The 22,150-nt window shown below is 30.5% G+C and overlaps 3 protein-coding genes across 8 annotated transcripts; all 3 read left to right on the top strand.

Moving 5' to 3' along the window:
- Window positions 1–1,519, top strand: LOC106773482 (protein SODIUM POTASSIUM ROOT DEFECTIVE 2). The gene is made up of 3 exons (XM_014660168.2): window positions 1–441; window positions 651–726; window positions 1,148–1,519. Exons 1-3 carry the CDS (start codon window positions 247–249, stop codon window positions 1,282–1,284), a joined length of 408 nt encoding a protein of 135 aa, XP_014515654.1. The 5' UTR covers window positions 1–246; the 3' UTR covers window positions 1,285–1,519.
- Window positions 1,520–3,974: 2,455 nt separating this feature from the next.
- LOC106758158 lies at window positions 3,975–6,779 on the top strand. 3 transcript variants are annotated; one of them, XR_002668509.1, is made up of 3 exons: window positions 3,975–4,519; window positions 6,369–6,434; window positions 6,538–6,779. XR_002668509.1 is itself a non-coding variant. In XM_014641134.2 (2 exons), exon 1 carries the CDS (start codon window positions 4,045–4,047, stop codon window positions 4,513–4,515), a length of 471 nt encoding a protein of 156 aa, XP_014496620.1. In that variant the 5' UTR covers window positions 3,977–4,044; the 3' UTR covers window positions 4,516–4,519; window positions 6,538–6,779. The 3 variants fall into 3 exon arrangements, 1 of the variants encoding a protein (XP_014496620.1); XR_002668508.1 differs by having other exon boundaries at window positions 6,376–6,434; XM_014641134.2 differs by lacking the exon at window positions 6,369–6,434 and having other exon boundaries at window positions 3,977–4,519.
- A 6,220-nt stretch (window positions 6,780–12,999) lies between these two features.
- On the top strand, window positions 13,000–21,770 carry LOC106772764 (VIN3-like protein 1). Of its 4 annotated transcripts, XM_022783166.1 has the most exons (7): window positions 13,002–13,264; window positions 13,681–13,758; window positions 14,188–14,256; window positions 17,276–17,316; window positions 18,756–19,383; window positions 19,757–20,067; window positions 20,171–21,770. In XM_022783166.1, exons 5-7 carry the CDS (start codon window positions 18,935–18,937, stop codon window positions 21,355–21,357), a joined length of 1,947 nt encoding a protein of 648 aa, XP_022638887.1. In that variant the 5' UTR covers window positions 13,002–13,264; window positions 13,681–13,758; window positions 14,188–14,256; window positions 17,276–17,316; window positions 18,756–18,934; the 3' UTR covers window positions 21,358–21,770. The 4 variants fall into 4 exon arrangements, with proteins under 4 accessions (XP_014514842.1, XP_014514834.1, XP_022638887.1 ...); XM_014659356.2 differs by lacking the exon at window positions 17,276–17,316 and having other exon boundaries at window positions 13,000–13,264; XM_022783167.1 differs by lacking the exon at window positions 13,681–13,758.
- The last annotated feature ends 380 nt before the right edge of the window (window positions 21,771–22,150 follow it).

A 22,150-nucleotide genomic window follows, 5' to 3' on the forward strand; every position in this document is an offset into this window, starting at 1 on the left:
ATGTATTTTCTATTGTTATCCCTCTTAAAATTTATTGGGTTATGTGCTGCTTTTGGCTTCCCCAATAAAATTTGACTTTAATCTTATTTGCTACCTCCACTCCCTTATACTCTCTCTCCTCCCTAATATAAGATATTCCTATAACCATGCTTTGGTTGAGATGAAACTCGAGACTTGTGTAAGAGGTTGGTTTAGTTAGTTTTCTTTAAACTCAGACTTGCCTTAGACTTAGAACAGATCTTTGAAATGGGAAAACTAGGGAGAATGTTGGATACCATCTGTCTTTCTTTTGGCTCAAACACCTGTTTCTGCATGAACTCCATGGAGTTTGAAGATGAGTTTGAGCAAAAGCCTTTGATTGTAAGTGCTACTGATCATAAACTGAGATTGAAGGATGTAGTAGATGGAAAGCAGACATTGGCTTTTCAGCTGAAACCCCAGGTAAGGCCTTTTTTTCTTAACTGAACTGATAAATGTGTATAATAATCTCACCTAATATGATAAGAATTTGTTGTTGATGATGCTGTTCCAGCTCTTTCCTTTTACTCAAATTTCTATTGTAACATCATAAGTCCTTCTTCTATCTTTTCAAAATGAAAAAAGTTTGAATGGTTTAATATGTATGTTCTTCTTATTCATAAATTATGCAGATAGTTACATTGAGGGTGTCCATGCATTGCTATGGATGTGCAAGAAAAGTTGAGAAACATATCTCCAAGTTGGAAGGTGAGTATAGTACCTTTTTAATCCCCACATCATAAAGCAGCTTTCTAGAGTAATTTAACTGTCAAACGAAATGAAGAAAAAGAAAAATTAACCATCAATGTAACTATATAAGTATGTAACATCATACTGGAACTGGTGATGCCAGCTTTTGCTTTATCAGTTTATCTTTATTTCCTAAATTTCATCACAAGCTAAAGCAAATTCTGTCAGATATTTATGAACAAACACAGTGGGTTGCTCAAATGTCCACCACAGGATTCTAGGATAGAGAATATGCTAACCACTCCTTTTGACAACATCTGCCATAAAGTCAACATTATTAATGTTTATTTTCAGTATATCTGTGTGGCGTGTTTGTATTTTTGCTTGCTTTGCCTCTATTGATAATCATATATAATATCTGAATCCACATTTAAAACAGGAGTGAGTTCATATAAGGTGGATCTGGAAACAAAAATAGTAGTTGTTATGGGCGATATTCTTCCCTCTGAAGTGTTGCAGAGTGTGTCTAAGGTGAAAAATGCTGAGCTTTGGTATTCTCAAGGTAGCAAGCAATAATTTTGGATACAATTCAGATTCATCCAAAAGAAGATATTGAAATAGAATTAAGCAGCTCTAATTTTCTGTGTGTCCTTTTGGTGTTGTATATATAATATAGTGTATGCTGTTAAGACCTATATCCAATCTCCAGTAATTTTCATGCACAGAAGATATTAATGTCTCTTTCAGTTTGTCTTGATATCCACATATCTCTTACATGGTTTAAAAATCAAGATCTAAGACAGTTTAAATATCCTATGATGTGTCTTTTAGAACAAAACTGTGACGAAATACTGACTCCAAGACGAATAATACATCGGACGAGGTATGATGGACATTTTTACAGTGATTAAAATTTTCACTTGTGTTTGACGAGGTTGTTCCACAAATATGTCATACTTTGCAGTAATTCTCCGTTAAAATGTAGCAAACTACCACACTGTTATGTCAAACCAACAACAGTTTCTTGTGTTTAAAAGCTTCCATCTCAAATAAGAGATATGCTTTTGAAACTGAAAACTAGTAGTCACGTAGCAGTGGCCATAACTTCGAGGTCACTGACATGATAACAAGATAGATAGTTGTAGCAGTAGAGTATTCAAAGTTTGACTTCAAACTCTTCACGGTGGACACTGGCCAGAGATGTCCATACTTTACATTATTAAAGGAACAAAAATCTATAATTATTGTTGAAAGCAATACTTAGCTTTATTATATTATAATAAAAAAATTGATCCATTTTTAATAAAGTTCAATATACTATTTTATTTATCAATTTTAAAAAACAGAACTTAGTTTTAGTTCAATTAACTCTGAAAACTATATCTATCTTTCCCTCTTATCTAATTCACGTTTAATTATTTCGTCTTGTAAAAAAAATGTTATTTAATATTAAAATATTAATAAAAGAAATCGTTCACATTATAATAATTAATTTTTTAAGAAAAAATCTTTTTCATCACAAATTTTATATTCTTTTATCAATAAACATATATTACTTTCTAAATAATAAAAATAAAATATATTTTATTTTATTAAATAATTAAATAATAGAAATCATAAAAAAAATTATATAAAAAAATAATACTTTAAATATATTATATTCTTTAATATATTCTTTAATAATATAAAATTAGTATATAATAATAATAATAACTTCTAACTAGATTAAATTAATTTTATATATTAAATTTTCTATATTTTATTGTAAAAACTGAAATACAAATTAGAATTAAGAGAAATTAAAATTAAGAGTTATATTCCAACGAGCAGTAACAACTCGAATATTCACGTAATATTTTATTTATTTTACTATTGTATTTATCTAACGAGTAGTAATAATAAAATAATTTCCATACATATATAATAATAAAAGAAGTATAAACAAAATAGAAAATAATAATATAAAATAATTAAAAAATTAATTTGTAAGACATTTATGAATAAAATAAAATAAATATTAAAATAAATTTCAATTAAAAGAACATGTATTGTTATACTATTTAGTTTAAAAATTTGTACAAGTCAGTTTAAAATTAGTATAATTTAGTTTAAAATTAGTTTAGTTAGGAGTTCATTTTATATTATAGTTTAGTACAATTTAGCATAGTTAAGTTCAATGCAGTTTGATAAAAAAAAAACAGTTCAGTCTGTCCGAACAGTTTAGTTTTTAGTTCAGTACCAATTTTAGTAATACAACAGTTCAGTTCTATTTGTCCACCCTCGCACATCGATCAGAAATAAAACCAATTTATAATATATAAGTGAGATATAAATCTTTTCTTGATTTTGTGAAATTGAATTAGATTTATAATTACTTGCTTTCACAATAATTAAAAAGAAGGTCCATTATGCACGAGTTTTATCCTATTTTTGAAACTTGGAATACTAAACAAAAAGTGTCGCAAGTAGCAAACAACATAATGGTGTCATGGCCACAGACTAAAAGAAGCTTAATTGAGTCACAAGCAAACATGGTGAACAGAGATAAAGCACAAAATGGTTTTCTGACATGCTTAATATAGTCATCACCATTAAATAAATGCATGATTTGGTGTTTTTCCTTCTTCCACAAGCATCACAATTCCTTCTGTCATCAATCATAAAAATAAAAGAGACAGCAAAACAAATGGAGGATAAGATATATAATGCATCTCTTAGTTAGAGGTCTAAATTTGTTTGTAGCCTAATCTAAGACATGTGCCACATGTTGTTAAGAACACAAGGGACATACATGTTTGATGATGTTTGAGATGTCCAGCTTAACCTTTTGGCTTTTTCACCTTCATTGGATTTCTTCATATCTTTACATACTAAATTAGGTTTGATGGAATTAGAAGTAGTAAAATTGGGTTAGAATGAGGTCACTTACCGTTGAAAAATGTTCATACTATTATTTACATGCTGCTTAATCTACAAATATTTTTTGGGTTTTGGTGAATTATTATCTTTTTTCTCATCGAGTTCAAGTTTTTTTTGTGTGTTTATGCCGGGCTCATTTCATAAGCTGGGCCTCAATATCATATTCAGTCTAGGCCCAATTCGGTGAACCGAAAAGTCAAAAGTGGAAGTCGTTTTTTCCGTTACGTGTTGAAAGATCCTTGCATTGATTCTCGCGTTAAAAATCCTAATATCCAGAGTCTCGTCATTATCGTGACAGATATCAAAATTGAAAAATAAAAAAATATATAAAAATAAAAATATCTGTTTCATTTTTCCATATAGAAGACCAGAGAAAAATAAAATTTTGAAATTTTTTTGAAACGAAACGGAAAGACGATGAATCCCAAAATCCTGTTGGTGTTCGCTCTGCTTCTTAATCTCGTGGTCAATTCGTTCCAAAAACCTAACCCTAAAACGCCAAAATCAACGCTTTCGCGGGCTCACGTGGAGCTCGTCAGCTACGGTTTACCCTCCGGTCTTCTCCCCGCCACCACCGTCCTGGGATACGCCGTGAACCGAACCACTGGCGAGTTTACCGTCAAGCTAGGTGGTGCGTGCAAAATCACGCTCCCGCCGGACAACTACGTTGCCACCTACTCCGACACCATCTCCGGGAAAATCGTGCAGGGGAAAATCGCGGAACTTGACGGAATTAGGGTTCGCGCGTTCTTCAAGTGGTGGTCGATCACCGGAATCCGCTCCTCCGGCGACGACATCGTCTTCGAGGTCGGCATGGTCACGGCGAAGTATCCATCGAAGAATTTCGATGATAGCCCCGCGTGCGAGGGTCAACACTCTTCTTCGTAAAAAAGTTAGTTTTTTTTTTCTCCGTCGTACTTAATATTTACCTTGATTAGTTGCACACATATGTAATTTGCTTTTATGTTAGAATAGCTTAATTTTATCGATAAGCTTTTAACTTCATTTTTAGTTGCTAAAAATAAAGTCTGACCTGTCTATTGAGGAGAAATTATTATATGATCTTGGTTGTTCATAATCGGAGTTCGGGGCTTCACTAATTTTTACATAACATATAATCAAGTTCTTCATTTTATTGAAAAAAGAAAAAGTTTAATAATACTGAAGTATATGTTGCGTGAAATTAGTTGAGACAATAATAGTTTTTAACTATGTAATGGTTTCTCGACTTGCAGAATAGTTTCTAGATTTATAATTCTGCTTCTTTTTATCTTTTTTGATGATTTGGTTATTCCTTTTATTCGGTGGTTTTTGTTGTTGTAATGTGTTGTGTGTATTTGAATAAAGTTTTGGATGGGGATAGAATGACAGAGAAAGCTCCACTGTTATATGGTTCTTTCATTTTCGTGTCTTGAAATTCCACGATTGTCTTTTTATGTTACAAAAGCAAAATGATGACACGTGGCCATGAAAAAAAAAATTACTTTGTTGGTCTCTGTTATATCATGAGTCTGATTAGTTGCTTGTAGTGGATGTGCTCATTAGAATTGCAAGGCGACGTTGCCCTTCTTTTCTGGGTTTTAGTGTAGTTTATGGGATATAGTATTTCAAATGTCATCATTAAGTTTTGGAGAATATTGGTAATGTAATTGGGTTTTTGTTAATATGATTATAAGCATAACAGTTATTGTTAATGATTTTACTTGGTGTGTAAGATTTGACTATTTTTTTATGGACTTTGTCCTCCTGCCAACCATGTTTTATCTTTTCTTCCACACGAAGATCCATGGTAAGGTTTTGCTAAGGCTGGCAAAAGCTATTGTGGTGTATTAACTATGCCTTCATTTCTTTTTTGAATTAGTTCATATCAGATTTTGAAACAATTCCACCTGTTGACTGTTTTTACTTTTCACAATACTGTTGTCACCCTCAAAGTTACAAAATATCCTGCTTGAACATGTCTGGTACTGAATTAATGTAGAAAATTTAAATTTGGATTTTTTTTATTAAATTTTAGTATATTGTCGATTTGTTTCATGTTTGATCTTATATAATCCTATTTGTGAAAACTAATTCGTGTGCATTAGTAGAATTTAGGGTTTATTTATTTTATTCCCTTCTTTTTTATAATTGTTTATATTCTATTCTAATTAGGCAACTTGCAAAAGAGATTCTAGCAATTTGGTGGTTGGTTCTGTTCTGAGCCTGATATCTCCTAGCTTTCTATTGGCTGTGGCAAATGGTTACTGAATCTGTCAACAGCATCTGTTTGTTGACCACCATACTGTTTTAGTTTTATTTCATTGCTAGCCCACAATATGTTTTGGGATACTGTTTCCATCGTTCCATCTCTACAAGCTGTCTTCAGGCATTAGTACCATTAATTCTCCCATTGAACAGTTTGCCTTGGTTTTAACATTTACAGACTGTTGGGATATTTTTGTTTGGTTGCAGATTATTCTGCTATTACTTCATTTAGAAACTGACTTGTTTACTCAGTTAGGTTCACTTAATTAGCGACTATAACTTCGGATTTTGTTTGGCTGTGTGAGTTTGGAGCTTTGTATAAGCTCTGAAGTATTCTTTGCATTTGCTTGATTTTCATAGATCCTTTGTTGTGTTTCTCAGTGTCTTGCTTTGAGTCTCTGGTTCTTGTTCATGTTTTGACCATTGAACTTCTAAATATTAGCTTTGATGTGACTTCTAAATATTNTTTGTTTATTTTTATTTTGGTTTGTGAGATGTCAGGTTTTCGTGTCACGAAATCTCGNTGTTATATCTTCTTTTTAGGTGCATTGATGAAACAGGTTGTTCTTAAGTTGACTTATGAATGATACTGTTTAATGTGCTATAGTTGCTTTCTTACATCGTGTTTCTTTTTGTATATTTTATCTTCCTTTATGCATGCAGGGTATTCGCTGCTTATTCTGAGTCTTGGTGTGTTATGTAATGAGATAGCATAGCATCCATATGTGTCCACTAAGTGCAGATAATTTAAAGTCACTCCTGTTATGTGTAATATTTTACAAGGCTTGTAATACTTTTTACATGGTCGTATTTATGCTGCCACGAATCTACTTTATTTTCACTTGATGGTCACAATACTCCTTGAACTCCTGAATAAGGCCACTTTCTACGTTTCATGTTCAATATTTTCTGCTATCCAATCTCTTTTCTTGCACTGTAAATTAGTTTAAACTTTTTTTAAATACAATCCTATAGAAGTTTATGAAGTTGATAAAGGTTTTGTATATGAGTATACATGATTCAATGATATGATGGTGTACAGCAAAACCGTATTCTTACTATTCCTTCACAATATCAAATTCGAGAATTGACGTAATTTAACGAGAATTCGACTTTTAAACTCAAATAGTAAACTCTTACAAGTTTATTTCAAATGAAAAAAATTATATAAATAATATTTTAATTTAAATAAGTTTACAAAATTATATAATTTTAAATAAATAAAATTTATAAATATATTGTTCATAAAATTAAATATTTTAAAATATAAATACTTGGAGTATTATCATTAATTTTGTTAAATATATAATAAAAAAAAGGAATTGTAACAGTGCCATTGAGAGATAGAGGGACATGAGAAATAGTGACAATCTTATATAATTTTATTGATTTTTCTTAATTTCTTCTCTTTTTAAACTTGCAGAATTGTTCGAAATTTGCGATTCTATATTTTCACGATTGATCTTATTGAGTTTATGTAATTAACTCTTAAACTCGAGAGACTCTAACGTTGTTAATTATTATTTTGTTACAATAATACTATAATTTCCTTTACAAAAATAGATGAAGGAAATAGATACATATTTTAGAATAGACAATAAAGAAATTAAGAATAAAAAACATATTTAATTTTTATTACAAGTTAATGATGTGAATTTGTGTCTGGTGTATGGCTTCTTGGCAAGTTAGAAGAAATAATATTATTTATTATAAATTAATAGTACTTTTTTTTAAAAAAGGTACAATAGATAACAACTTCCAATTTAAATGTTGTTTAATAAAATAACTTCAGAAATGTTATTACAAAAAATAGGCCAAACCAATTGTTCAATTCCATCATGCACAGTTGTGTCGGTTCCTAGGCAGGAAGTATTTTGGTGCTTAATAACTACACTTTAATTAAAAAAAATATTAAAATTTTAAATAACTGCAATATAAGCTAATGAAAGTTTCTTTTTAATTTCTAAAAAAATAGTATGACAAGTTTAAAAGAATTGTCAACTCTAACGACATGTTATCTTAATATAAACGTCAATGATAAATTAGTTGATGATACAAACTATAAATACATGATTAGTTTTCTTTTATATTTAAATGCAAGTAGGTTTGGTGTTGTTGGATGAATTTAGAGAACTTGGTATTATATATATATATATATATATATATATATATATATATATATATATATATATATATATATATATATTTTTTATTTTATTTTCTCCTGAAAAATCAAATTACAACCGGAAATGAGAAAAGGTGATAGTTGAGAAATTGATCTTGAAAATTATATAATTGGTCTTTTTTTTTCATAGAGTTAAAACAAAAATTTTATTTATAATCTTGAAATCTTGGTCTTTTCAAAATTATATAATCTTGAAATTGATATTTAAATCTTAAAATCATAAATTTTATTGAGTGTCTTTGATTCAATAAAATTGTAAAGTAGTTTGGATCATCTTTTTTCTAAATTGATCATTACATCGTTTATTTCTTTTATTAATAAATTCAATTCAAATAAAATTTTAACATAATTAAAATTTTACCTTATTATGTGTATGATCAATTGTAATGCAATCCAATTAAAAATTAATATTATTAGCATTTTTTTAACTAATATTTATTTGTTTTTTTATGGATGAGATTTCAATTAAAATAAATTAAAAATACTTTTGCTATCCCTTCATCTTCTTAATTAATGAATTTTAATTATAATAAATGTGTTATGGTCATTATATTTAATTATTTAATTTATTAAAGTGATATAATTAATTAAATCATGGCTAAGAGTAAATATGTCATAAAAATAATTAGTGTATAGAGACTATACATAATATTTTAATTTGTTGAGATATCAAATTATAAATTTTGAAACTTAAGAAAAAGTATTAATTGATATATAAAGGGGTTATGGTCCCCATATGTAAACATTTATAATTATTCTTGTTTTTTTTTCTTCGTCCCCGTCAGAAGAAATAATTAAGAGGAAACTTAAGGTGCTCTATAGTTAGAAGATCAAATAACAGTTGTTTCCAATGGTTAATCCAAGTATGCTTTCGCTTTCTAATCTATAGAAAATTGGGAATTTCTCTATTAATAAAGGGTTTATTGTTCATTAATTATTGATACATTTTTGGTTCATAGTCTAATTGATTTTGAAAGATGGATTTGTGTTGGAGATGACAAATTAATGGAAGTGGAAGCTATAGAGCATTTTAGGTTATTATTATGCATCGATTTCTATTTGGATTTAAAAGACGTTTTGTTGTGGTGTCATTTAGAATAAATTTGGTCTTAGTTTCCTATTTGGATAAATTAGGACATTTGTGTTAGTTTTAAAACAATAAATTCAAATTGTCTTTAAATTCAAATATTGTTAAAATCAGTTCACTTTTGGCTAATGATAACATGTATATGCTTGATACAGTGTCTTCTTATTGTGAGTCATTCAATACAAATCGTGTAGTATTAAGCGTAAAATTGACAATTCTAATTTATGATCATTGTGACACAAATGTCTAAGTCACATCTTTAAAGAATAGGATTGAACCACTTGTGTCAAATAGGATCTTAGATTCCATTAACTTCACAAACTTTGATATTTATGTTGAATGCATTAAAGGTAAACAAACCAATACATTAAGATTATGTGTATTTAGAGCTATAAACGTCTTAGAATTGATATATACAAATATTTATGAGTTATTTTCTAGACCTTCATGGAATGGTCAACAATATGGCAAATCAAGTGAACAACATCTAAAACCTTTTGTCAAATACTTAAAGGAATGTGAAATTGTCTCACGATAAACCATGTCGAACATTAGTGATCATTGTGAAATTTGACTGTGATTTATGCAATGACTATTATTTTGATTATATATGTAAATATAATCAACGGACGATATCTTTTAAACATATAAAATCTAACACTTTTCAAAAAATTTATAAAGATATATATATATATATATATATAACAAATCATTAAATTTGTTAAAATCACTATATTTTACAAACCAATTTATTAAAGTAATCTAATTAATTAAATTATGACTATATATAAATTAAATATATAAAAATAAAAAAAATATATAAATTTAGTAAAATATATTAAAATTTAAGAAAAAGTAACCAACAATATAAAAGAATCATGGACCCACGTACAATTATTTCTGTTAAAAAACAAAAACATTATATACTAGAAGATTAAATATCAGTTGTTCCTAATAACCAATTCAAATACGCTTAAAATTGATAATTATTTTATTAAAAAAATTAGTACTCATTAATTGTTTATTTATTTCATAAACTAACACCTCAAGCATAACTCTTCCATAAAAATAAGGATGGTTTGATTGACTTTGAATCCTATGGTAATAATAAATCAATTACACTGTCTCTATGATTGTCTCTGAAATTATTTATTTAGTACAACGAAATTAATAATAATATGAGACTCAAAAGACAACCGTAGTTAATTTTTTTCTGTGATTTGATACAGCTGCATTCTTAACTTCACATTGGTAATGCTGTGGCTATAATCACGATTTTAATTTAAAAACTTTAATTTATAACTAATCATCATACTATTAATTTCTTTCTAAAAAACATTTAAATAAAGATAATGATATATGTGACAATTTTTTTTTATAATATTTTAAAATTATCTACGTGATTAATTCAAAATTATATTGATAATAATAATCACAAACATTTATATAAATCAATCACATGATAACACTTTTAAAAAAATATTATTATCTTTTAATAACCATATCCTATGTCTCTTAAATGTTTTTTTTTTATGCACCAAACATCACTTTTTGTCTGCAACAGTGTGCGTCGATAATAAAGTAAAATAAAATATTGGAAATAATAAAGTGAAAAAATAAATAGGTATTAATAATTAATAAAAATGGATAATGTTATTCTCACGCGCAGTTGATAGGATGAAAAATTCACCTACCAATCACGTCAGAAAACACTGCTTAATGTAGCTTTTTCTCTGCTTCTGCAGCTGCCCTAAGGCCCCACTATTCACCTATTCACTACTATTTTTTCATTACTTATTTTTTATTTATATTTAATTCATCGTGTTTATACTTTAATATTAAATGTTCACATATTAACTACGATAAATAATTGAGAAAAGTTAAAAGATTTTATATATATATATATATATATATATATATATATATATGAGTTAAATATGTTTTTCATCCTCCAACTATTGGCTGTTTTTGTGTTTAGTCTCTCTTTTAAATTATAGTACAATTTAGTCCATCAACTTTAGAAAAACTCTGGTTTTAGTCCTTTTTACCCATTTTTTTTTACTTTATTTGCTGTTTCAAACGCGTTTCTCAGTTAGTATTGAAGCAAAAATGTGTCAAACAGGGTAAACAATCCAAATACTATAATGTAACGTGCTTGAAACAACAAATAAAGTTTTAACCTATATATATATATATGTTTTTGTTTAAATTTAAGTTAAACATCGATTAAATTAATAATTATTTTATAGATTAATTATTTTACAGAGATTATACAAAAGAAAAACGAATTTGAATAATATCCACAAAACAAATTTAAAGTAATTGTATTCTCACATAGTCAAACTAAGATTCTTAATTAAGGTGGAACAATCACGGAAATTTAAAGCAAGTTTGACCTAACACGTTTACTTTATAATTAATGAAAAAAAAATCTATTATTCACTATCGATATTACAACTTACTTTTTCTGTATATAAAAAAATAAAACCATCTAAAATAATTTCGCATGGATACAAATGTATAATGTCCTATTTATTATTTCAACCTATTAAGTTTATTAAATATTTATTTTTACAACTTTAAATATAATTTGCATCGATTCAAAATTAATTTAATTGAAAATAATTTGTGCTAGGTTGAGTAGGTTATTGTTGTTGTGTTCAAATCTTTTTGATGAAAAGTACAGCTGTTGATTTGAGATTACGTAAAACTGAAGCCAAAACAGTTGCAATACACACACTTTTATATTTTTCAAGCGAAAACATAGGGGCATTATTGTCCATACAGCAAAACATAGGGGTTAAAAGTTTCATGTTTTTATTATTTTTAATTATTTTTACTAAACACGTCACATTTATAAGATTAAATTGAATATATTTTATATACGACTTTTGTTCTTTTTGAAATCATATGTATGTTAACGTTACACTCACTAAATTAAAAATACATATTATATTTGTAAAAATGGATCAATTGTTTTTTAAATTTGACCCATTTTAACTCATTTATTAGGTTATACTAAAAATATTTATTTGACCTAACTTGTTATAAATGGTTTACCTAAATTTTAAAACAATTATTTTATTTATTTTTTGTGTTTAACAAATTAGAATATATAAAATTAATACTATATAATTCATAATTAGATATTTCATATTATTAGCATGAATTAAGTAATTTAAAATATTTTATTGATTTTGAGGTTATTGTTTCTATCAATTATAATCTGTTTAATTTTTCATATAATAACATAACAAATTTTAAAAAATTAATATTACCTTTAAAGCTCGATTGACTCATTTTGTAAATAGATCTATCCGACCTAATTCATCAATCATGTGTCAGATTGAAAACATTAATTTAAATTAAACCGAGTTTAAACTTACTTAAATTTAAATAATTATTTTTAAAATAACAAAAAAAATCATTTTTATATATAACAAAATGTAATACATACAAATTATTACTCCATAACTAAAAATTAAAGATTTCAGAACTTATTTCTCAATATTCTATAAACTTTAAGTGCTACAAATTTTAAAATTACTTTTGTAGCTAAATAATAGGCTGTTGACATATAATGATTTAATTTATCATAAAATACTTTTTTTCCCCACCTAACTGATAGATACTATTTTGAAATTATAAAATTAAAAAACGCATTTTCCAATCTATTAACGAATATATTTACATTGAACATGATGAATCTTTTTACAATTGATAATTTGGTAAATTGGAATTAAAAAATACGATAAATGATAATTTTCTCTAAAATAATAATATTTCTCCAAAACAAAATAAGAAGAAAAGGAGATTGGGAAAAACAGCAGCAGCAGCAGCTGACCTGACTACACTATCCGTACGCATGCATACCCCAAAACCGAACCGTTCAAACTACCGCCATCCCACGCGCCCTACTCGCGCGTCACTTTGCTCTCCTCAAAACGTGAAAGACTCGTACAAAACCAACCTCTTCTCCTTCTTCTCTCTATATCGCAACGCAAACTAACAACAACAACAACCACCACCATCAACAACGTTTGTGTCTGGTTGTGTTGTGTTGTTGGGGATTCTTCATGGCAACAAACCCTTGATTCCTCTCCCCATTCTCTGCAGAGGTCAGTGATTAAACCTCTTTTCCTTCATTTTTTTTTTCTCTTTCTTTCTTCGATTCGTTTTTCTACGCAGATTCGTTCTCGTTTTCCCCCTTCCTCGCTTCCTTTTCCTACCTTCACGTTCGCCTCGTGATTCTCGCGTTAATTTTCGCTTTTATTCTTTCTAATTTTCCTTATTTCATTTTTTAAAATTAAACGAAATAATAATACGGAGGCTCTCGTTGTTTTTTTTCTCTCCTATCGTTAATGCACCGTACGCAATGCATATTGGGAAAATGGTTAAATCGTGATTTGTTGTTGCGCTTTCTCTTCAGCTTCTCTTTCTCATTTATTTTTTCTTTATATTATTTATTTTCCTTTGAAATGTATTTAAGTCAATGATAATAATAGTAATGATATTAATGTTTCGTATTTTTTAGCTGTTGAATGTTGATTGGAGTTGAATCATTTCCATGAGGGAACGTGGATTGGAGTCAAATGAGCAAGATAATACAACTGTATTTGGAGTTTGATTTTTTTTTTTAAATTTTTAATTTGAGAGATATATACTTTTTAACTTTAATGGTTGGTGTCATGTACTTATAGTTTTCGTTCTGGGGAGAGGCTGTGTTCTGAAAATGGTGTATTTGAAACATGGTCACTCTCTTCCGTCGGAATTTTTTTTTTTTTCTATTTCATTAAGGTAAATGATAAATAAGATGAGCTGTCGAGAATAAGTTTTTCTTTGTAAGTGTTTGATATTTTTTTTTTAAGAAAGTTTGAATTTGTGCTTTAACTAGTGTTTGTTAACTTTCTTTAATGTGATGCAGTTTAGACATTACTATAATGTTTCATTTTTTTGTTCATGTTTAATGGAGCGACGACACTCATTTGCTCTTCACAATAACGTAAGCAACCTTTTAATGCATTTTTTGTCTGTTTGTCAGAGAAGGGCCATTCTATTAGAGTGTTGGACGGTTACAGAATGGATCTAGAAGACAAGTTCCTTGCTAAAGGTGTGTTTTTGAGCTTCTTTTTGAGTTTGTTCTCTCAGTAGTTACAAGATGCAACATTCTGTTGTGCTTTTAATATTGTCTTGCTGGCTGTATTTTTCTCATCCATTTACACGATTTAGAAAGTGAAGGATGCATGCTGTGTGATTTATCTAATGACTCTGTTATTTTATGTGTTTTACCACTGACAAACAGGCTGCTACATGTTTCAACACATCTACTAATGTTTATGTGCAGTTTCAGTCCACTGTTAGGGTTAAATGTTGAAAATGGTTTATTTTGGAAGGCGTTTTGTTACTTGATCATTTTTTAGCCCAATGGTTTGTTGCCTCATTACTGTGTTAGTGCCTATCTGCTTCATCAACATCTTTTTTCCTTCTTTGTTGGCTAATCCCTAACTTGACATTAGATATATAATTGAGGTTTTATCTGTTAATGCTGGACTCATATGGTTAAAATCTAGTATTTTTTCTATATTTCCTCTGTATGGCATAGTTTTGGAAAGTGATTGTGGCTATAGGCCGCAACGCTGCATAAAGTTAATCTAATTCCAATTCTTCCTCTTACTTTTTAATTGGAATTATATTATGCTAAATAAACAATACTGCGTGTCCTTTGTTATGAGGAAATGTTAAATGCTGAGAACCTTATTAAGGATATTAATAATGAAAAATCATGTGGCATAACATGTACTAAAATTTTCAGCAATGGTAAGGCTATGCAGATCGTCTACAAAATCAATCTGGGATTTCTTTTTTAACTGAATGTTTATTCTGAATTTTCCTGCTATGTATATTCACAATATGAATATCTATTATTTTTTTCCTTTAAATCTTGGGGATATGAATTTTGATGTACCGATCATGTTCTATTTTTGTGATATGAAATGAAAGTATGAAAATTAATATGCTTTAATGTCAGTTTCTGCTATAGACAGAGTATAATTAGATAGGATTGAAGTACATGTAATCCTCCTAATTAAAACACAAACTGCAGAATTTAATGGTATTATAAATGCTAAGAATTGGGTGTGATTATTGGATTTAGTTCTTGTGTAAATACCTCCTCAAAAGACGATTCTGTTATCCAAATTGTCTTGTCAGTTACCAAACTTAATTTATTTGGGAATTAAAAGTTTGGCTGAAAGTACTTTTGATATAGATTTCTGTGCCAATTACCGTTAGGAAGAACCTTCCTAAACATACCAATCATTCTCCAGAGTTGCTTCTTTAAGATGCATTCCACTCTAGTAATACTTTACCAATCATCCAACCGTGCACTTGGCATTTTAAAAAAGACTACAATTGAGTAGAACTGCCAGTGTGTCTGGTATATGACTATACTCCAATATTATTTATATCTACTCATATCTATCCTGACAAGACTTTTTATAGCAAATTTCGCCGAAAACTTCCATGGGATAATCGATGTTTTTAATTTAGATCATGCCATAATATCTCACGTTAATCTGAAATTGGTTTGATTTGTAAATATTCACAGGAAAATATTAAAGATGAGCATACAATATACTTTTTAAGCTAAGAAAATATTACCTCTTTTATGCCTAGTCTTTAAGATAAATTAGAAGTGGTTTCTTTCTATAAGACTCAATTAAAAAACAGGAAGTGGTTGTACCAGGAAACTATTAGGAGAGACAGAAATATTGATGAGAAAGGTAGTTTTGTAGATAAATTATAAATTTTTGGACAAATTTATTACTATATACTAAATTACCAATTTCTTAATCTTGATGAAATAGGTAATTGTTTATAAATAGGAATGAGGGAGTGATTTTAGTTATGTATGTTTTAAGGACCAAAATTTCTAATATCAGCCAAGAAAGATCAAGATGATTAAGTACACTTAAATGGTTTGATTGAAGAAGAATACATTCCTTAAAAGTATTTTGAATGGTGCCCATGAATCAAGATTTGCACTTATATTAATTGAGATGTGCATAATAAATTAGAAATTAAAGCTTTAGGTCTTTCTCCTTTGCCTACATAATGTAGTCTATATAAAGGGTTATTCCAAACTATAGCTATCATGCAATACACTTGGACTCCCTTCCAGGATTTGCTACAGTGTTTGTAGATGCTCCTGTAGTGTCAACTCTGTCAGGATATCTCTTTCCTTTTTCTGTTTTCCATGGTAGGGAGGATCTGGTGCTTATGAGGTGTTTACTTTCTCATTTTCAATTGTTCCTTTTGTATTTCATATAATTTAGTCTTTTAGGTATTTTAAGGAGGAGAATGCCTGATGAGTGCATACAATTATGTGTCATCGTGTCCTTGTTCTGTATTGTCAAACTTTTGGTGTGAATATCCTATTGTTTGGAATATAGGTTGGAGATTGTTCTATACTTTTAACTTATTCAGGGTAGCTCACTTATGTCACTCCTATTTATTTAAAGATAAATTGTGCATTTCAGCCAGCGGAAATTGATTCTAAGTTTTTTATTTGGTTCTTGATGATCTTGAACTGAAATAACTTTTTATGGTGTTTGTCTATTTCTCTTATGCTTAATTCATTTACTGATTTAGTACTGTATTAGTATCTGCTCATAATTTTGACATTGATGTTTACACATTTTTATTGCTTTTTGGAAGTGGAAAGTGGTAATGAATTTGAATTAGTTCTATCCATACAAAGAGAAATGCTTTCAAAACAATTATTGTGTTCTAATTTGGACGATCCTTCTTGATCACATGATAAATGATTTAGTTTAAAATGTAAGAGTCAAAACAGATTTATGTGGCATTATTTGGAAAATTGAGCTAATGCTTTTGAGTTTCCTTGGGTTTGGCATGTGAATTAATGAATTTCTCCTGCATCAACTCTTCCTGGGTTTTTGTTGTTCATACAATTAGTTCTTCATTTTTGCTAGTTGTGTTCATGTGGGTTGGAGTTGATTTGTTTGTACATTTTTGTCCTCTTTCTTGGTTTGCATATGTGATGTACTGTTTTGAACAATTTATTTAGTTTCTTCTGTTGAATTAAAGTAGAGATGGTTCTATTGCAGGTTCTCTCGGTACTGCTGATTGATGCATGCATGACAACTAGGTAGAAACATAACTTGATGTGTTTAGCTCTAGTTACTGGATTTCTAACTCTTAAGCTTATGTATGATGTTGAAATGAAGCTTAGGAGTGGGGAGCTAAAGTAGGTATTGGTTTACCAATAACGATACAAGTCTTAGATTGAGAATGATACTATATATACCAAGGGTAGCAACATATGCTCGGATATTATGTTAAGTATAAACGATTGGGGCATGATTTTATTTACAAAGAAAATCAAATAGGTTCTGTTGAAGCTGATTTCTGTAGTTACACTAATCCGAATCATGGTAGTCAAAATTGCATGCTGACTTGTAGAATTACTCTATTTTAGGCTTCTGCATATGTGGGTGAGTTTCTGAGCTCAGAACAAACCTGCAGATCATTGCATAGAATTGTAGAGTTTTTTTGTTCTGTTTGGTGAGTTGGGTTCCAAACTGTTGTTTTCCATTTTGGACTTCTGCAGACCCAAACACATAAATCAAGTGCTCACTAACCCTAACTACTAGAGAATCAAGAAGCAGCAACTAAGTAAACTGAGAAGCACAACTTAGTTGTCTTCATCTTCAACCTCTTGCAATCATCTCCAAATCAAATGGAGGATGATGATGTTTTTTCTGTGCCACTTCTAGGTGAGTATCATCTAGATAATGAGTGATGAATGAGACGGAGGAAATGAAGATCACTTGAGCGATTATGATTTTAGTTTGGACAATCTGTATTAGAGAGGTCTAGGCGTCCATGTTTTTTGTTTAAGGCAATAGACACTACTAGCTTAAGTTGTGAATTCTGTGTTGCTTTATTTTTTCACAATGGTACTGATGGAAGATGGAGGAATATGGTGGAAGGCCAAAATTCCTCTATATTAACATGCCATTCCAGCCTATGGTACTACCGCAGCAGTCTTTCCTTCACAAATTGCTTATGGCAGTTGGCCAAAGAGTTCCATACAGCTGCTATGGTGGCTTTAACAGCACTGCTTTCTTATGTTTATGATTATGAATTTAAGTGCTATTATCATTTTTTTCTCTCACTTTGTAATGTGCATATATATGAATATGAATTTTCTGAAGCTTGTAGAATCTTATGTTGTGTTACAATTGCATGATATGCTATTTTGTTTCCCCTTTCTGAGTGCATAAAATCCTGATTGACTACCTTGATCTGAACGATGCAGTCAATCATTGAATGGTTGAAGATCTTCTGTTCAAGGTTGAAATGCTTCGTGATTACCCTTTTATTCATGTCTTTGGTCGAAGTGGAACCTGTGAATAGATTACTATCTATTGTATTTGTTATTGCTCTGGATTAATCTGTTATTGCTATTATCTCTCTTCTGTTAATCAACACCTCTACTGGAGTGTAGGTTTTGCTGTTTCCTCTAGTCAGATTTTCCTTCTATTTCCACTAGACTTATTTCGCATTTTGTTTTTTTTTGTCCAGTTTCTGGTATTCAAAGTCTTTCATCTAGTGCTCAAAGTACTCCTGAAAAAAATGGTCATTCAGATGATGCTTCAAGAAATTCAGAACTTCTTCAAGAGTTCCTAAAACCTGGTCTTAAGAAGGAACTTCTACGAACTTGCTTTGATAAGGACAAAAAGAACATTTCTTCAAAAAGCAGGATGACTGAAACTAAGTCAACCAGTAAGATTATCAAGAAGCAGGACTCAAAAAAAGTTTCTGGTGTCAGCAATCAGTCTTCTAGGAAGCAACATCGCAAAGGAGAAAACCCTGTGCGGTTTGTACCAGTTCCTGACCCACCTAGTGATTTTGGACAATCAAACTCCTGGATCTGTAAGAATTCTGCTTGTCGAGCAGTTCTCTCTAAAGATGACACATTTTGTAGAAGGTGCTCTTGCTGTATTTGCCACCTTTTTGATGATAACAAGGATCCCAGCCTTTGGTTGGTATGCACATGTGAATCTGCTCAAGGGGACTCCTGTGGATTATCTTGCCATATTGAGTGTGCTCTTCAACATGAAAAAGTTGGAGTTGTTGATCATGGACAACTGATGCAATTAGATGGTGGTTATTGTTGTGCATCCTGCGGTAAAGTTACTGGGATACTTGGGTGAGTAATCTTCTTTATTTTCATTTGTATTTTACTCCCTTCTTTTTATCAATATTAAATGAAGCTTTATTAATCTTTTGAAATTTCTTGTTTATGCTGTGAAATATCAAATATGCCTCAGCCTGTATGGTTTTATAACTATATATTCCATGTTTCTTGTGTCTCTTTCTTGTCCATCATTCACATAGACATACTTGCAACAATGACGCAAACTTTAACTGCTACAGTTATGCTATAAAATACGCTTTCTAATTTGGTTGTGAAATAGAACAATTGCAGTGTATAAAACATTTAAAATATTTTCTACTTGCGTTTGTGACTAAACTTTTAGCCTACGTTGGTGAAATTGGTGACTCATGTTAAAAACTGGCAGATGTTGGAAGAAGCAGCTAAGCATAGCAAAAGATGCTCGACGAGTAGATGTACTATGTTTCAGGATATATTTGAGCTACAGGCTTTTAGACGGTACTTCAAGATTTAAAGAATTGCATGAAATGGTAAAAGAAGCAAAGGCTAAACTGGAAACTGAAGTTGGTCCAGTTAATGGGGTTTCTGCCAAAATGGCACGTGGGATTGTCAGCAGACTCCCTATTGCTAGTGATGTCCAAAATCTCTGCTCTCTTGCTATTGAGAAAGCTGATGAGTGGTTGGCCACTGTTCCCAATGTAAATCCAGAATCCAGAGGTTGGAACTATTATTTTTTTATTGTAATATACATATATATTCTTTTTGTTTGCCTATCAATTTGATTTATACATGGTGTATGATGAAGTTCTTCATCTTGCAGAGGGTTCACTCCCCGCTGCCTGCAAGGTTGTGTTTGAAGAGGTGACGGCTTCCTCAGTCAAAATAATTTTAATTGAAATGTCAAATGCATCTTCTGGGGACGTTAAGGGATACAAGCTATGGTATTACAAGAGCAGGGAGGAATCACACACTAAAGATCCTGTTTGTGTTTTTCCCAAATCTCAGAGAAGGATTTTGTTATCCAACCTCCAACCTTGCACGGAATATACATTTCGGATTGTATCTTTTACTGATACGGGTGACCTGGGTCACTCTGAGACCAAGTGTTTCACCAAGAGCGTTGAGATATTGGAAAAGAATTCATCTTCATCAGTGGCTGTGAATCAAAAAAAGAACCTTCAAGCTGAGTGCGATTCTTCTGGTTCCAAATTGGAGCCCAATCCCACATCAGCTGACTCTGGATTTAAGGTTCGAGACCTTGGGAAAATCTTGCATCTTACTTGGGCTCAAGAACAAGGTAGCTTTGAGGGGTTTTGCTGTGCTGACAAGAGAAACTGCTGTGGGCAGAGTGAAACTATCAAGCCTAGCAAACCACAAGAGCAGTTGCCTTCAGTTTCACGAGACCTCGATCTAAATGTGGTCTCAGTGCCTGATTTAAATGAAGAGCTGACACCTCCCTTTGAGTCTTCCAGGGATGAAGATAACGGTTGTACCTTGCAGCAGGCCGTTGAAGCTGATGATGATGCTGCTTCTCATGATTTAGACAAAAATTTAGCAAGATCACATGGTAGTGGTGGTTCACAAACATGGAACCATGGACAAACCGGAGAAGTTCCTGCTGTTGACTCACGTGGAGACGCAAGTAGGAAAAGGAAAGCTAACACAAATGAAGAGACACATGATTGTGACAGCACTTTGATAAATGACTCTCCTTTACGCCCTTCTGATGGTCCATTCTCTTTAGATGAAAACTTTGAGTATTGTGTGAAAGTAATTCGCTGGCTAGAATGCCAGGGTCATATCAAGCAGGAATTTAGGTTGAAATTGCTGACATGGTTTAGTTTGAGGTCGACAGAGCAAGAACGAAGGGTGGTAAATACTTTCATTCAAACTCTGATTGATGATCCTAGTAGTTTGGCAGGGCAGCTAGTTGACTCATTTTCTGATATTATATCCAACAAGAGGCCAAGAAATGGGTTCTGCAACAAGACTGTGACATCAAATTAAGCCTTTGGAATCCTGTTACACGAGATCCCTAAATGCTTCAAGACTATCACCATTTCAAATCACCCTGATTGTTTCTGCCTTGTACATGCATTTTTTATTACTCACCGTGATTCATTTTATTGGGACAAGCTTTTGTCCTGCTAAAAGGATTTGCATTGATGATTTGCGCAGACAGTAACTCATTCATCCTTGAAGTGAAGAAGGATCTTTGGACATCAAGTCTCAGGATGTTGAAGGCTATTTGCTATTTACTAAATTACTGCAATTATTTATCAATTTGAATTTAGTCACAGTTGATCGTTATTAGTGTTGAACTCTCTTCTCATTACTTCATTTGACAAACAACACTGTGATGGCTGATTTATTCATCCCGTCATTCTTTTGTTATCTTATCTTTGGTGTTTCCATGATTATCTTCATGTGGGTCTGTATTATGTAACCCAGGTGCTCATGTACTCTCTTTCTTAGTTATTATCGTAGCGTGTTGTAGGTCTGAAGCCACCATGAATAGTCAATTAAACTAAGCTGTTGACACAGTAGATAACATTCTAGTTGTATCCTGCTTGAAACTATGTTAAAGTTAAGGAAATGCTTCTAATGATGCAATTTCTTCTCTTTTAATTGAAACTTGAGGATAAAAATGAAGCTTAAAACATATCATTTGTCTTCTTTTTTTTAAGAAAATGAATCCTATTTTTCCTTCAGCTGGTTTTTCTGAAATGCACCATGAAATGCATTTTTTGACATTTAAAACTACAATATTTTGGTTGACTGATTCAAACACTGCATTGAG

The sequence above is a fragment of the Vigna radiata genome, chromosome 1, assembly GCF_000741045.1.
Source record: "Vigna radiata var. radiata cultivar VC1973A chromosome 1, Vradiata_ver6, whole genome shotgun sequence".
Taxonomy (NCBI): domain Eukaryota; kingdom Viridiplantae; phylum Streptophyta; class Magnoliopsida; order Fabales; family Fabaceae; genus Vigna; species Vigna radiata.